This window comes from Ictidomys tridecemlineatus, chromosome 3 (genome assembly GCF_052094955.1).
Source record: "Ictidomys tridecemlineatus isolate mIctTri1 chromosome 3, mIctTri1.hap1, whole genome shotgun sequence".
Classification (NCBI taxonomy): domain Eukaryota; kingdom Metazoa; phylum Chordata; class Mammalia; order Rodentia; family Sciuridae; genus Ictidomys; species Ictidomys tridecemlineatus.
The window spans coordinates 33544595-33560917 of NC_135479.1; the positions used below are offsets into that span (position 1 = coordinate 33544595).

General features: G+C 35.4%; 1 protein-coding gene across 1 annotated transcript in view; it reads left to right on the forward strand.

The window, feature by feature from the left end:
• Positions 1-16323, forward strand: part of Vmp1 (vacuole membrane protein 1) — a 115138-nt gene that overhangs the window by 86198 nt on the left and 12617 nt on the right. The window contains exons 9-10 of the mRNA XM_005321558.5: positions 3300-3416; positions 10189-10250. Of these exons, the coding sequence (XP_005321615.1) occupies positions 3300-3416; positions 10189-10250 (179 nt within the window). The remainder of the gene's footprint in view (positions 1-3299; positions 3417-10188; positions 10251-16323) is intronic.

The following is a 16323-nucleotide window of genomic DNA, read 5'->3' on the forward strand; positions in this document are numbered from 1 at the left end:
GGCAATATTTGGGGGCTGGGGTTGTGACTCAGTGGTAGAGCGCTTGCCTAGCTTGTGTGAGGCACTGGATTCGATCCTCAGCGTATATATATAAAAGCGAGAGACAATATTGGGCTGAGGATATAGCTCAGTGGTAGAATACTTATGTTATCATCATCATAGAGATATTTTAAGATATATATATGCCTAAATTACTATCTTTTTATCTGGGCAATACTAGAAATATTGAGGATTTAAAATACTATATATAGGTTGGGCATAGTAGCTTACACAAATAATCCCATAGATCAGGAGGCTGAGGCAGGAAGATCACAGTTTCAGAGCCACTTTAGCAATTTAGGGAGGCTGTAAGCAACTTAGCAAGACCCTGTCTCAAAATTTAAAATAAAGGTGGGGGCGGGATGGCTGGGAATGTGGCTCAGTGATTAAGAACCCTTGTGTTCAATCCCTAGCCAAAAAAACCTGATAATAATATAACAAATTCAGTGCCAAGCACATAATATTCACCCATTTTTTGTTGTGATTTATAAGCTTTTTATCAACCCTTGATTCTGGGAGTAAGAAATAAAACATGGACTGGGGACTTAGTTCAGTGGTAGAATGCTCACCTTGCATCTACAAGGCCCTGCATTTGATCCCTTGCACTGTATTAAGAAAAAGAGAAGGTGGGAGGAAGGGGGAAAAAAGAGTAAAAATTACATTCCCTCTCCTGAAGGAGGATCCTTAATCTAGTGAGAAAGACCATTGAAATACATGGAAAGATACTATGGAAACCAGAATAATGAGATTAAGTCAAGATTCCTATTATAATGTTTTTAATTTAAGGGCTGTTTGCCTGAGACACATTGCTGAGTATTTAAATTGTCTCAGTATTTAAATATGTAAAATGGGTATGATGATATCACATACTATTGTGGCTGGTTAATGTGTTAAGGATGTAAACCCCTTAGAATAGTACTTAACAAATCAGTATACATAGTCGATGTAAAGAAGAGAGTTAACTTTCATTATTCTTAGGGAAAATGCAAGTCCCTTTGATTTATTAAAGCAGAATACACTTATTCTTTGTCATTCATCAATACCTGTTCTTACTGCTGAACATCCACTTCTTAGCCACTCTTATTTTTTGGGAGGGTACTGGGGATTGAACTCAGGAGCACTCAGCCACTGAGCCACATCCCTGACCTATTTTGTGTTTTATTTAGAGACAGGGTCTCACTGAGTTGCTTAGCATGTCACTTTTGCTGAGGCTGGCTTTGAACTCATGCTCCTCCTGCTTTAGCCTCCCTAGCCTCTGGCCTAGCCACTCTTCTTTATATTTAATTACATGTAGACAAACTTTAACATAAATTTAAAAGATCAGTATGGTTCTCCAAGAATTTTTTCTTGTTTGTTTTTGTTTTGTTTTTGAGACAGGGTCTCACTAAGTTGCTTAGTGCCTCACTAAGTTGTTAAGGCTGGCCTTGAACTTGCAATCCTCCTGCCTCAACCTCCTGAGCTGCTGGGATTACAGGTGTGCACCACTATGCCTGGCTTTAAGATATTCTTTATTTTTTTTTTTATTTTTTTTTTTTTAAAGATAGAGTGAGAGAGAGGAGAGAGAGAGAGAATTTTTAATATTTATTTTTTAGTTCTCAGTGGACACAACATCTTTGTTGGTATGTGGTGCTGAGGATCGAACCCGGGCCGCACGCATGCCAGGCGAGCGCGCTACCGCTTGAGCCACATCCCCAGCCCCTTTAAGATATTCTTAATACTTACATTTCTACATCCTTGATTTAAGTTAAAAAAGAATTTATTAATTATTTTGTTGACAACATTTAAGCTAAAATAAATCTTCTAGTTGAGGGAAAATTTCAAAGCAACTCCATGTTTTTTTTAATTCTAATTTTCCTTTCAGTTTATTTACCTAACACTTGAATAAAGTTAATTGGCTTATAAATGGTTCAGCCAGCAGCCACAAGGACTGTGGGAGAAAACAGCTTGTGGTTTCTCTGAATTTTTACATAAAATTGTCTTTTATCATTCTTAAAATGTGGGAATCAGTTTTTTCTCTGGGAATGAATATTCAAATCATCTGAATCTGTGTGCTCTGATATTTCCATACATGATTTTTTTTTTCCAAAATATACCTGGGTGCGTGGCATTGTGGAACATACCTGTAATCCCAGGGGCTCTGGAACCTGAGGCAGGAAGATCACAAGTTCAAAATCAGCCTCAACAAAAGTAAGGTGCTAAGCAACCCAGTGAGACCCTACCTCTAAATAAAATACAAAATAGGACTGGGGATGTGGCTCAGTGGTTGAGTGCCCCTGAGTTCAATCTCTGGTAACAACCCCCCCCCAAAAAAAAAATGTCACCTAGCTCCACAGCCTTGAGCTCTCTTAAAATAAAATATAAATAATAAAATTTTAAATGTTGAGAATATAAGCACATCCACCTATAAATATATTTGTGAATTTACTAGAATGTTTGCGAATGGTGTTAAGTACTTCTAGATAATATTTGTAGTTCAGGCTAAAGCTTTTTTGTTCTTTTTATTTTAGGGTACCACGGATTAAACCTAGGGGTGCTTAACCACTGAGTCACATCCTCAGCCCATTTTTTTTATTTTTTATTTTGAGACAGAGTTTCACTAAGTTGCTTAGGGTTTCACTGAGTTGCTGAGGCCGGTTTTGAACTTGTAATCCTCCTGTCTGAACCTCCTGAGCTACTGGGATTCAAGCCTACACTACCATTCCTGGCTCAGACTCAAGATTTTTAGAACCCTAATCACTACTGAAATAATCTTAAAGCTTCGCTCATACCTTATCACAGAAAATAGCCAGCAGACCACCAAGAGTCTACTGAATGGGATTGAATTCCCATACATCATGGGCTTCATCTACTCCTCAGGTGATGGGGCATTTACCATAAGTAATAGAAACAAAAGGACAGCTTAGTTTGCTGTAAGCATACTAAACAACAAAACAGCTCTGGGGTGAATAAATGACCCAGGTTAGAGACACATTAGAATACTTGCCTAACTTTCTGAACAGTGTGGTATTCTGACCAGGGAACCTGGGAACCCATACCTGTTTTGTATATAAGCAAGATTTACAGCAACAACCACAAAAATGGGAAGTTACACTCCATGTATGTATGGTATGTCAAAATACATTCTACAGTCTACTAAAAAGAATGATTTTTTAAAAGTTAAAAAAAAAAGACAGCAAAATATCACATACCAGTAGGTGATAAAATTAAATTGTTCTTTGGATTATATATGGAAGTCCTTCTTTCTCTCTCTCTGTTGATAGATCCCAAACCCTCTGTTTGATCTGGCTGGAATAACATGTGGACATTTTCTTGTACCTTTTTGGACCTTCTTCGGTGCAACTCTGATTGGAAAAGCAATAATTAAAATGCATATCCAGGTAATTATTCTTGAGATTCACTATCTATTGATGATAACCACGTTAGAGGGTACTGAAACAGACTCCTAAGTAAATTAAGTTGCTAATTCTTCTTTTGTTTGGTAGCTTGTTTAAATAATAAAGCATGTAAATGTCCTTTGGAGGTTAGTGAATCCCCTTGTCTTCTTTCTTCCTCCTCTTCCTTTCTATCCTTCTGTTCTTGTTTTTGCTCCTTGAAACTATTTTAAGACTTTTGGGCTTGGGATGTGCCTCAAGCGGTAATGCGCTCACCTGGCATGTGTAGAGCGCTGGGTTCGATCCTCAGCACCACATACAATAAAATTATGTTGTGTCCATCGAAAACTGAAAAATAAATATTAAAAAAAATTCTCTCTCTCTCTCTCTCTCTCTCTTAAAAAAAAAAGACTTTATCAAATTAAAGTAGTGTTCCTATGTAAGAGAATGCACATCATATTCATATGCATGGTCCAAAGATTATGGTTTCTTTACTAACCACAACCTGAGAGAATATTGCCTTTCACTAATTCTTATTTTCTTTCACTAATTCTTATTTTCTTTCACATACTTATATAGCACTCCCTCTCTTAGCACTAATATCCTTTACTAAAAACCAGCCAGATTTTAGTATGAAAGAGAATGGGGAAGAAAGGGTTGCTGAAAAGGCAAGGCAATGTGTTTTGTGGTTAGCAAAATCTTTAGATTGTGCGTGTGTACATACACACACACACACACACAAACACACACACACACACAGGCCAAGAACCTAAATAAGGGAGAAATGGTTATGTGTTTCTAGAACTATGACATGAATTGTTTCTTTCTTTTTTTTTTTTTTTAATCATTTCCTTCTAAAAACAAGGAAAGAATTTGTTTTTAATCAATATGATTTGTAACAAACAGAAATATTTACCAAAATACAAGCAAAAATAGTGAAGTAATAATGCCTCTTTCCGCAAATTATTTCATAATAATGAAAAATATATCTATCTGAGCTGGTGTTGTAGCTCAGTGGTAACATGCTCGCCTAGCAAGCACGAGGCCCTGGGTTCAATCCTTAGCACCATATACAAACAAATAAAGGTATTGTGTCCAACTAAACTAAAAAATAAATATTAAAATATATATATATATCCATACATTTGGCGGTATGACTTAGTGGTGTGTTTATCATGTGTTAGGACCTGTGTTCAGCCCCCAACATCAAAAATATATATCCCCAGTGATTTTTCCTGATACCTCTCTGCCTCTCATTCTTAGAAGAGAAGAGTAGAACAGGAAAATTTCAGCTGCTTCTATCTCCCTAGAATCTAATCTTAGGTTTTAACATTGGGAAGAGTTTTTTGAATCTGCTTTCTAGTCTTGCCATAATAACCACTCAAAATCTCAAAGACTTTTAGGGATCATTTCTATAGTTTGTGACTCAAAAATTTGTTTAGTGGACCAACCTTTTTATGATAGAGGCAGGTATTAGAGATTGAACCCTGAATCACTTTATTACTGAACTACATCTCCCCCCTTTCTTTTTTCTTTTCCTTTCTTTTTTTTTTTTTTGGTCTCCCTACATGGCTGATTGTCTAAGTTGCTGAGGAGGCTGTTCTTGAACTGGTAATCTTGCTGCCTGAGCCTGCCAAATTGCTGGGATTACTAGTATACACCACCACATAAGATTTTTAACATCATAGGGCTACTCAAAATTTAAAATACCATAATAAGCTGGGTGTACATGCCTGTAATCCCAGTGAATCTGGGGGCTAAAGCAGGAGGATCACAAATGCAAGTCAGTCTCAGCAATTTAGCAACACCCCAAGCAATTCAAAATAAAAAATAAAGGGGCTGGGGATGGGGCTCAAGCGGTAGCGCGCTCGCCTGGCATGCGTGCGGCCTGGGTTCGATCCTCAGCACCACATACCAACAAAGATGTTGTGTCCGCCGAGAACTGAAAAATAAATGTTAAAAATTCTCTCTCTCTCTCACTCTCTGTCTCCTCTCTCACTCTCTCTTTTAAAAAAAAAAATGGCTAGAGATATGGCTCAGTAGTTCAGTGTCCCAGGTTCAATCCCTGGCACCCCAAAATATGTATATTTAAATACCATAGTAGAATTTTTTAACTAATAAAATATTATGTTAAATAATAAATTATTTTGATTTATTTGCAATGTATCTGCAGTTACCTTTTGGAATCTTTAATACTAATTAACATTGGATTGTAACAGTTTATCTAGTAATCCATAAAATTTTATGTATTCTCTTTTATACCTCTTGAATGTAATAATTTTCTGTGAATTTTTGCAAAATTTATCATACAATAAGTACCCTATCTGTAGTGATTGATATACAGCTTATCAGACCTTTCATTTCATAAAGATTCAAATCTAGCATGTTTTTAAACATTGTAAGTAGATTTTTCAAGTTATAGTAATTCATATTTTTTATGAAGTACTTCACACTTTTAAGTGTTTAATGTAGTCCTAGAATAGAGGGATTACTGCGCCCATTTTGTAATTGTCACAGTTATGATTGTAGTTAAATATTAGTTGCAGGGACTAGGGTTGTGGCTCACCTCACACATGCGGGACCCTAGGTTCGATCCTTAGCACCACAAAAAAATAAATAAGTGAAATAAAGGTATTGTGTCCAACTACAACTAAGAAATAAATATTTTTAAAAAATTAGTTGCTTAAAAATAAATAACAGCTAGAATTTGAACTGAAGTCTTTTTTTTTTTTTAAAGATAGAGTGAGAGAGAGGAGAGAGAGAGAATTTTTAATATTTATTTTTTAGTTCTCGGTGGACACAACATCTTTGTTGGTATGTGATGCTGAGCGATCGAACCCAGGCTGCACGCATGCCAGGCGAGCGCACTACCGCTTGAGCCACATCCCCAGCCCCGAACTGAAGTCTTTTGGTTTTAAAATATTTGTGTAATTAAAGAAACTAAATCATTTAATGCCTGCTATTTATCAGGACCTGTGTGGAGTAATTTGCGTTGATTATCTCACTGTCAAGACAATCCTAAGAGGTAGTTATTAAGTACATTGCACAAAGAAGGAAAGCATATTAGAGAAGGTAAAATACTTGTTTAAGGCCCTGCAATTCAACCAAAGCTCCAAAAAGTCAAAGCTATTTCCCTGTGCCTGATATGTGGAAGTAAAAAAAAAAAAAAAGGAGTCTAAAATCTATTTATCTTTCTGAGAGGAAACAATCTGAGTTCCTTCACTAAACCAAGATGTGGGATATGTTTGCTATGTTCCATTGTATCATAGTGACATACTTTATAAAGGCATGTTACTTGATGTGCATCCAGATGTAGCTTAAGGGGTAACAAGCATTTTTCATTCCTTGGGTAAACAATAATAGTGAGTAATAATATAAATATTTTAGCTGTTTCTGAAATAGGGGAAACATCCCCACACAAATTTTTCTATACTCTAATAGTAATTCTATCTCCTCATGGTTTTCTTTCAGATTATCCTTCTTAATAAATGTTGTTTTTTTTATATTATTTTCTTGTTTGTTTGAGAAGAAGTTATTTCTTTATTAGTGCAAGGTTGGTCTAATTTAGGTGGCAGTTTTTGGACTTTTAGTGTCTTAACTTTTTTTTTTTTAAAGAGAGAAAGAGAGAGAATTTTTAAAATATTTATTCTTTAGTTATCGGCGGACACAACATCTTTGTTTGTATGTGGTGCTGAGGATCGAACCCGGGCCGCACGCATGCCAGGGGAGCACGCTACCGCTTGAGCCAAATCCCCATCCCCAATAAATGTTGTTTTTATTGATGTCTTACTATCTGTTAATCTTCCCTGAAATTTTTCAAATCAGTCCACCTGTAATGTTAGATCAGGATTTTCCCTTCCACCAGTCAGGTTCAACTCTTCTGCCTATAGAAGGATCTTTAGATATGTTGACTTTATCCTAACATTAACATACTTTATCTATATTACTTTGTGTACCACGTAACTTACTTAACATGAGTGTTGTCTATTGTGTCTTTACCATCCCACCCACCAGCACACAAATGTATGTGGAATTATAAGCTTCAGGTCAGAAATTTTTGTCTTTTGGTTCACTGAGTTATTTTAATGCCTTAAAATGGTATCTGACATATAGTAGGCACTTGTTAATTTTTAATAACTGAATCTAAGATACTTCTTTCTATTTAAGAATCCTTCTTTAATAGACAATTTCTTCTTTGTTCATTTTGGTACCATTAGTTCCTTCTACTCTCTTGTCTTCCTGCTGTGCCCTTTCCCTTGTTTCCTCTGTGTACATGATTGATAGGGCTGTTTGGTGATCTGCGCCTTTTGCTTATTTGGTAGAACTCCACTCAGACCTCCAGTCTGGAAGACTCTAAGACATGTTCTTAAATGTCTGACACATTTTATGTCTTATCCAGCAGAGTGAATTTTAAAGCTGTTACGTATAAAAAGAAAATCTTGTTTTGTTTTTCAAGCAATGAAATTGTGCAATTATATGGGTTGGCTTATTTTGCCTGTTAGGAAATGATGGTAGGGAAAGCTGATGATGGTGAAATCACTGAAAGTCAAAACCATTAGTTCTATTAATTAGTAAAATATTTATAGTGCCAAATAACTGGATTTTTATATGGACCTCCATTTTTAATGCTTTTCTTGCTAAGCTATCTATAATAATTGTCCTGTTAGCTTCATAATAATCATACACCATTTGTATAACATTGCCTTATTCTACCTGAATATGCTTTAGTCTAAACCTACCTACTTCCTCGGATTTACATTGGGTGGATATAAGGATTGTTGTTATTCTTATTTTATCCCTAGTAAGTATTTCACATTAACATTTTTCAATTGAGCTGAGAATATCTTAAATGTCTAACACATTTTATGTGTCAATGTAACCCCTTGGTTACATTGGCTAAAGTAATTTTTTATACACAGTAACAGAACACTAAAGAGTTTGTTATCAGGAATTTGGAGAGAATCCAGAATTATGCATATTTAGTTGAAGAAATATTATCCATCCCTGAATCCCTAATTAATTACACCACTATGACCTTTCCTTTCTTTGAGCTATAATATATTGTTGTTCTTTTACCACTGCCTGCATTTATAGCTGTATGTTTGTTGTGTGTATTGTTTTTTGTTTGTGTGTTTTGTTACTGAGGATTGAAAATGAACCCAGGGGGTAGCTCAACCACTAAGCCACATCCCCAGTCCCCCCCCCATTTTTTTTCTTTGGTACCGGGATTGAACTCAGGGACACTCAACCACTGAGCCACATCCCCAGCCCTATTTTGTATTTTATTTAGAGACAAGGTCTCACTGAGTTGCTTAGTGCCTCACTTTTGTTGAGGCTGCCTTTGAACTCCTGCCTTAGCCCTCCAAGCCGCTAGGATTACAGGTGTGCACCACCATGCCCAGCTACCCAGCCACTCCCCCCCCCCTTTTTTTGTGTGATGCTGGGATGCTGGGGATTGAACCCAGAGCCTTATGCAAGCAAGGCAAACACTCTACCCTCTGCCCTTTATATATATATATTTTTTTTTTTTTTGTAAGTGGACACAAGACCTTTATTTTATTTATTTATATGTGGTGCTGAGACATGTTCTTAAATGTCTGACACATTTTATGTGGGTCTCACACATGCCAGGTGAGTACTCCAACTGCTGAGCCATGACCCCCAGCACCCCTGCAATCCCTTTTTTTATATTTTATTTAGAGACAGGGTCTCACTAGATTGTTTAGGGCCTTGCTAAATTGCTGAGGCTGGCCTTGAACTTTCGATCTTGCTGCCTCAGCCTCCCCAGCTGATGGGATTAGAGGCATGTATCACCATACCCGGCAATGTGTATTGTATTTCTGTACTTACCATCTTTCTACTGTTTGTGGAAAGATTAGGAAACGTTAGGGTTTTGAAAAAGTCTCCTTCTAATTGTGTTCCTTGAAAACCCTTAACAGTGCCTTATTTTATCCCTAGTAAGTATTTCATATTAACATTTGTTCAATTGATTTGAGAATATCTGTTAGTTGTTACCCTGAAGGCATCTTTTCTTGTATTAGCATCAGTGTCTTTAATTTATCATTTTTTAAAATTTTTTTTAGTTGTAGATGCACACAATATCTTATTTATTTTCATGTGGTGCTGAGAATCAAACCCAGTGCCTCACTCTTATGAGACAAACGCTCTACCACTGAACCACAGCCGCAGATTCCAGTGTCTTTAATTTAATGGAAAGAAAGTACTTCATCAACACCAAACTGAAAATGTCCTAGATCCTTTAACCCTAAACCCAAAAGGCCATGGCTAATTCAGGATCTAGAAATGGAATGTTCACAGTGCTTATACAAAAACCATCTATGAAAGGTGGATGGATAATCTTTTCAAGATCCTCTGGATCAGTTTTAGTCCAGACCCCTGTTGTTGGAGTAATCAGCTTTGATTTCAGTGGTAGGGGCTATATGAGAACCTGTGACTTCTGTTGTATACAGGGTTCTGAGATACATAAAACAAGCAAATGCCTAGTATTCCCTCCCAGTCTTGGGTTTCATGACTCATATTTTCCCTCACACAGTCATGTATCCTAGTAAGACTAAAGCCGTGCTTAAGGAAAAGCATCTTTAAAATACAAAGTGAGTAGCATTTGAATTAAATGGTGTCTTTTCTTTATTTCTAAAGGAATTTTTAAATTGCATTTAGGTGCAGGTCCTCACCTTTTTAACACTGTTATCAGAATTGTGAATTTATATTGGTTCTCTTAATGACTAAGTATTTATTTTAACTGCTGCTTTCTTTACAGAAAATCTTCGTTATAATAACATTCAGCAAGCACATAGTGGAGCAGATGGTGGCTTTCATTGGGTGAGTAATTCTTCTAAGGACTAATATTAATTTCAGTTTTTGAAGTAAATGAGTTGGAATAGAATTTTTGAGATAGCTCTTTATTTTGAAGCTTTTGCATTTGAACGTGTAACCCCTCCAAGTAAATAAGAAATTCTCTTTACATAAGACATGTGTATCATTACAGTTTAATAGTGCTTTTGAACACACTATGACTTTAAGCCAAAATTAGATGCCAGATACACAGCTGCATTTAATTTAAATACAAATATTACATAAAATTTTAATATTTCATTAAATAAGGCACAGTAGGATGATACATTACTGAAATATATCAGGTATGAGTACATTGTTTCTCTCAAAAAATTGTGCTGTGGGGCTGGGGATGTGGCTCAAGCGGTAGCGCGCTCGCCTGGCATGCATGCGGCCCAGGTTCGATCCTCAGCACCACATACCAACAAAGATGTTGTGTCTGCCGAGAACTAAAAAATAAATGTTAAAAATTATAAAAAAAAAAAATTGTGCTGTAAATCAAATGCTTTTATTTTTTGTTTAGTTTTAAGAAGTGAATAAGACCACTTTTAACATGATTTAAATGATAATGTCACAAAATTATAGCGTTCTCTCTGATAAAACAGTAAAGAAATAACCTGTTTTGTTTGGTTAATCAAATTAACCTTTGTCTGGAATATGAATGCTATCGGGTATTAAATTGAGATACAACCAAAATTTGTTGGGTTTTTGGTTGTATCTTTCATATAATTTCTTTTTTTTAATTCATTGCTTACAGGGTAGATGTTCTTTTCATTTAAAAATATAGCTGCCTCACGGCAGAAGAGTGTCCTGTTGAAGTACAGTTTGATGAGTTTTAATATAAATTTTCATATTTTAAAAGCTACTTATATAACAAAACATTATAGAAATTTTAGTTATTTAAATTTATATTGGATTTTGTTTTATTTTACATTACTGGGAATTGAACCCAAGGGCATACAACCACTGAGCTATATCCCTAGCCTCCCCTTTTTTTTTGAGACACGGTCTGTTGAGTCTGGACTTCAATTTGCAGTCCTCCTGTCTCAGCTTCCTGAGTAAGTAGAATCACATGCTTATGTTACTATACCCAGCTGGTTTTAGTATATTTACTCTTATATATGATGTTATTTTTTATTTTTATGACATATTTTATATATAAGATATATTTAACAATATTTTATAGCTCATCTTTATAATTAAGGAAAAATATGTTCTTGTGAATATACTCAATTGAGCCAAACACTGATTCTGAATTTCTGATTATATGTGGATTATAACTTATACATTAAAATTTAATTACTCCAATTTTTTTGCTGCCCGAATCCTTACAGATAAAATGTTTTATATGTCACCATACATCACATTCAAAGAAAAAGAAGGAATATTATTGCCCCTTATTTTTTAAATACTACGAGAACATTTCATCCACTCTTAGAGATTACTGCTCCACTTTGGAAAATTCTAAAAGAACACTACCACACTACCCACACATTGTAAAGTGACCGTGCACAAGGCACCCACTTTCTTTGATTCTCCTTTTTCCAGACTGAACATTTATAGAAGGAAGTTTTTTAGCTACTTCTGTATCCTCAGCACTATCACCTTCTGTTTCTCCAGGATTTAGAGTTTTTAAGAAGTTATGTTCATAACCCACTTGAATCAAATGTGTGAAATATGATAAGTCAAGAACTATGTAATGTTTTGAACAACCAACAATAAAAATTTAAAAAAAAAAAAGAAGTTATGTTACTGAACTTCCTATCTGATTTACACATCCAGTTTTACTCCTTTCCAATCTGTTCACTGTACTACAATCACTAACCTTGAAATTTTAATTTAAAAGCTGCTGCTACCACTGTCATCATCCCTCAACTCTGCTTCTTGATACCCTTCACTTGTTTTCTCTTAATTCTTAAGATAGTGCTAAAACTCCTTGACAAGATTTATAAACCCTATTATCATCTGTCTCCTCTAATGAAACCATTTTGGCAATACTTGAGTCTCCATCACTGATCATTCTTTGCCCCTTGCTTTTTTATTTGCCTAGTTCAAAATTTCACAGTTTTGGCACTGTTTACATTTTAGGCCAGATAACTATTGTGAAGAACTGTCCTGTGCACTTTTAAGATATTTAGTAGCATCTTTGTCCTAGATGTCCACAGTATATCTAGTATATCTACTGGTACCATTCAGTCCTAACAATCAGAAATGATTCAGCCAGGCACAATGACATACCACCTATAATCCCAAGAATTTGGGAGGTTGAAGCAGGATGACCACAAGTTCAAGGCCAGCCTCAGCAATTTAGACTGAGGTCTCAAAATAAAAAAATAGAAAGGTTTAGGGACATAGCTCAGTAGTAAAGCACACCTAAGTATACTCCCCAGGTATATGTGTGTATGTATGTATGTATATGTGTGTGTGTGTGTGTGTGTGTATATATATATATATATATTTTTTTTTTTAAGAAAAGATGATTCTGGGAGTTAAGTGGTAGATTAGTAGTACAACACATCCTAGCATGAGGCCTTGAGTTCAATGTCCAGCACCTAAAATTTAAAAAGAAAAAACAACAACAAAACAATTCCAGACATTACCAAGTGTTATGTGGCCACTAAACCTGTCTACCCTCATTGAAAATTACTGACTTAGATATTGTCCTTTAGATTCAACTATTGCCTTATCAGAAAACCTTCCCTGACTTGATCAACTACTCCTTTACCAGGGATCTCTCTGTACCACAGCATGTACTATTAGTTACAATTTTACATTTATGTTTGTGGGTGTATTAACACTGTCTTTACTCCTAACTTATAATAGTTTCTTAATGGCAGAGACCTTGTCTATTTTTGTTCTCTATTATGTTCATGGCACCTGTCATCTTGATTTACACATAGCAGGTGCTCAGAAATTATCTGCTGAATAAATGAATACATGCTGTCCAAATAAAGATCTAGCCAATAAAAATTAATAAGTCCTTTGTATAATCTGGATTCCTTTGTTTATTTACGCACCTTTGGGAATTTCTAAGAAATTATATTATTTATCAACAGTAAATAGAAATAAAAGTGCCTTTAATTTTAGGGCAATAGTTAAGTTAGAACATGTTATATTTTTTGAAACACAAGTTCCTTTTTAAAATTTTTTCCTAATATTGTCCCTCAGAAAATTCCAGTGATTCTTTTCTCTGAAAGATGATTTTCCATAAAGTTGTTCTAATATATTCTAGACCTACTGGATTCAGATTTTTACTGAATTAGAGGATTGGTGTCATGTTGCTGGGTTTTTGTTTTTGTTTTTGTTTTTTGTTTTTGTTTTTTTTTTTTTTTTTTTTTTTTTGACTAGGGTTTGAACCCAGAGCTACTTTACCTCTAAGCTACATCCCCAGCCCTTTTTGATTTTTACTTAAAAGAGGATCTTGCTAAGTTGCTTAGGTTCTCATCGAACTGCTGAGGCATGGCTCGTACTGGCTGAGCCTCCCGAGTTGCTGGGATTGCAGGGGTGCACCCATTTTGATGTCTAGTCTTTAATCATTTTCAGAAGATGTGTTATAATGTCCTACAAAATAATAATAATCAGACTTGGCAAGTGATAGTAATACTTTGTGATCAGATGCCAAAAGGTATTTTTTTAGTATTGTAATAATATTATCTGTTAATCATATTCTGCAATTGAACATGACATGATTTGTTTTCCTACATTTAGAAATAGGAAATGCTTTTAAATACAAGGATTTAAATGAATATCAAAAATTAAGGCTATGGGGCTGGGGTTGTGGCTCAGCAGTAGAATGCTCGTCTAGCATTTGCAAGGCCCTGGGTTCAATCTTCAGCACCACATATAAATTAAGGTATTATGTGCGTCTACAACTAAAAAAATAAATAAATATTTTAAAAGAAATAAGGCTATGGGTGTAGCTCTGTGGTAGTATTTGCCTATCATGTGTGAGTTTCTGGGCCAGATCCTTATTACCACTAAATCAATCAATCAGTCATTTAATTCAGCTGTCTCTCCCTCTGGAGATGGCCCATATTCTTCCTCACGTGTGTCTCTGCTTTCCTAAATAAACCTTTGTCTGTTTATCTAAGTAGCAAATAATAAGCAAAATAATAAATACATAAATAAATGTATTCCTCAAACCTAAAATGAATGTTAACTTTTAAAGAGAATTCTTTTCTCTCTCTCTCTGTCTTTTTTTTTTTTGAGACATTGTTGTCAGTATGATGCTTAGACTGGTAAGACTGGCCCTTAAATCCTGGTCCTCCTACCTCAATCTCCTAAGTACCTCATACTTAGGAGATTGAGGTAGGAGGACCAGGCGTGCCCAGCACCTAGAATGGTTTTTTAATAGACCTAAATCTGTTATTTTATATCACAATAAATATATCAGCAACTCATTTCAGAAAAGAGAATATTTGGATTGAATCAATGGATCCGTTGTTGGGCTAGGGATGTAACTCAGTGGTAGAATACTTGCCTCGCATGCGTGAAGCCCTGGGTTCGATGCCCAGCACCATAGGAAAAAAGCAGAGAGAGAGTGAAAAGATCCATTGTTGACCTGAGTTGAAAGTACTGCCTCTAACTTACTGTAGAAACTTCTTTGTTTGTTCTCCCCTTTACATTGTTAAAACTCCAAATAGCATAGCATAATCATCAAACTAAACTAGTAAAATTTGGAATGTGGTCTTTTGAAGAATATTTTAAAATATGTGACCACAATTAAGGGAATGATAAATGGTAGAGAAAAAAATCAAAAGAAAAGCAGGAAAAAGGTCAGCATCAGTTCAAATTTAAAGTAAAAGTAAGATATTAAGGCAAGAAAGAATAATGTGTCCCAAGAGTAAGGACAGCTAGAGAGTGGTATAATGAAAAGAGCATAGACTTTGGACAAAAAAAAAAAATCTAGATTTGAACTCTGCCACAGGCCAGTTATTTAACTTCTTTCTGTATATGCTTCTAGTTGCTGTTCTTTCAAGCATGTTTCTTTGAGTACCATTTCTTCTCCAGTTCCGAAGGCCACTGACAACATTTCCAGCTCCAGTCACAATTTTAAATGTTCTGGAATCAAATATTTTACAGTTTAGTTGAAACACACTCATATCAAGTGAGTTATCATTCCACCGCATGTTTTTTAAAATGCCTTTTGTCTCAAATTTGATATTGCCTGTGTTCACAAAGTCTCATTTTCCAAAGTTTCTATTTATTGTCACCTAGAAGATTGAGGGAAAGCCTATCTCTCCTTGTTAGTTTACTTTTTAATCACTAAAATGTCCTTAATCTGGACAGTCTTTCAGCAGAGATTATGTAAATAATTCTTGAGGAAACTATTTTTTGAACATAGTGGGCCCTTTGTAATTATTATCTTATTTATTATTACTGTTTACTTCTAATTAAAGATTGGCTCAGAGAGGTTTGTTTTGTTTTGTTGTTGTTACTAGGGCTTGAACTCTGGGTTTCTTTGCCACTTTATCCCCAGTCCTTATTATTTTTTATTTTGAGACAGGATCTTGCCAAGTTGCTGAGGCTGGCCTCGAACTTGCAATTCTCCTACCTTAGCCTCCCAACTTGTGTACCATCACACCCAAGATCCTATGAACGTTACTTACTGCAATATGAATGAGGGCATAGGAAAGAACCTATGAGAATGATGAAAGCAACAACTCAGAAGAGGAAAAGATGAATAAAAAGAGACATTGAAGGCTGGGGTTGTGGCTCAGCGGTAGAGTGCTTGTCTGGCATGTGCAAGGCCCTGGGTTCAATTCTCAGCACCACATAAAAATAAGTAAATAAAACAAATAAAGTTCTTGTGTTCAACTACAACTAAAAAATAAATATTTGTTAAAAAAAATTTAAAAAGAGCACAAGATTGAAATAAGACAGGATATACCCTATTTCTTACTTTTGTCTAGGGCCAAATTTGGGCAAACTAACCCTTCAGGTATGTCTGTAGCCTGCTAGGCCAGCCTGTTCTCCACCCCATTCCACCCCTGACCCCAAGTAACATGGAAGGGTTACTGTTGATAGTTATATCTCTAGTAATTAGGTATAGTGTTTTATA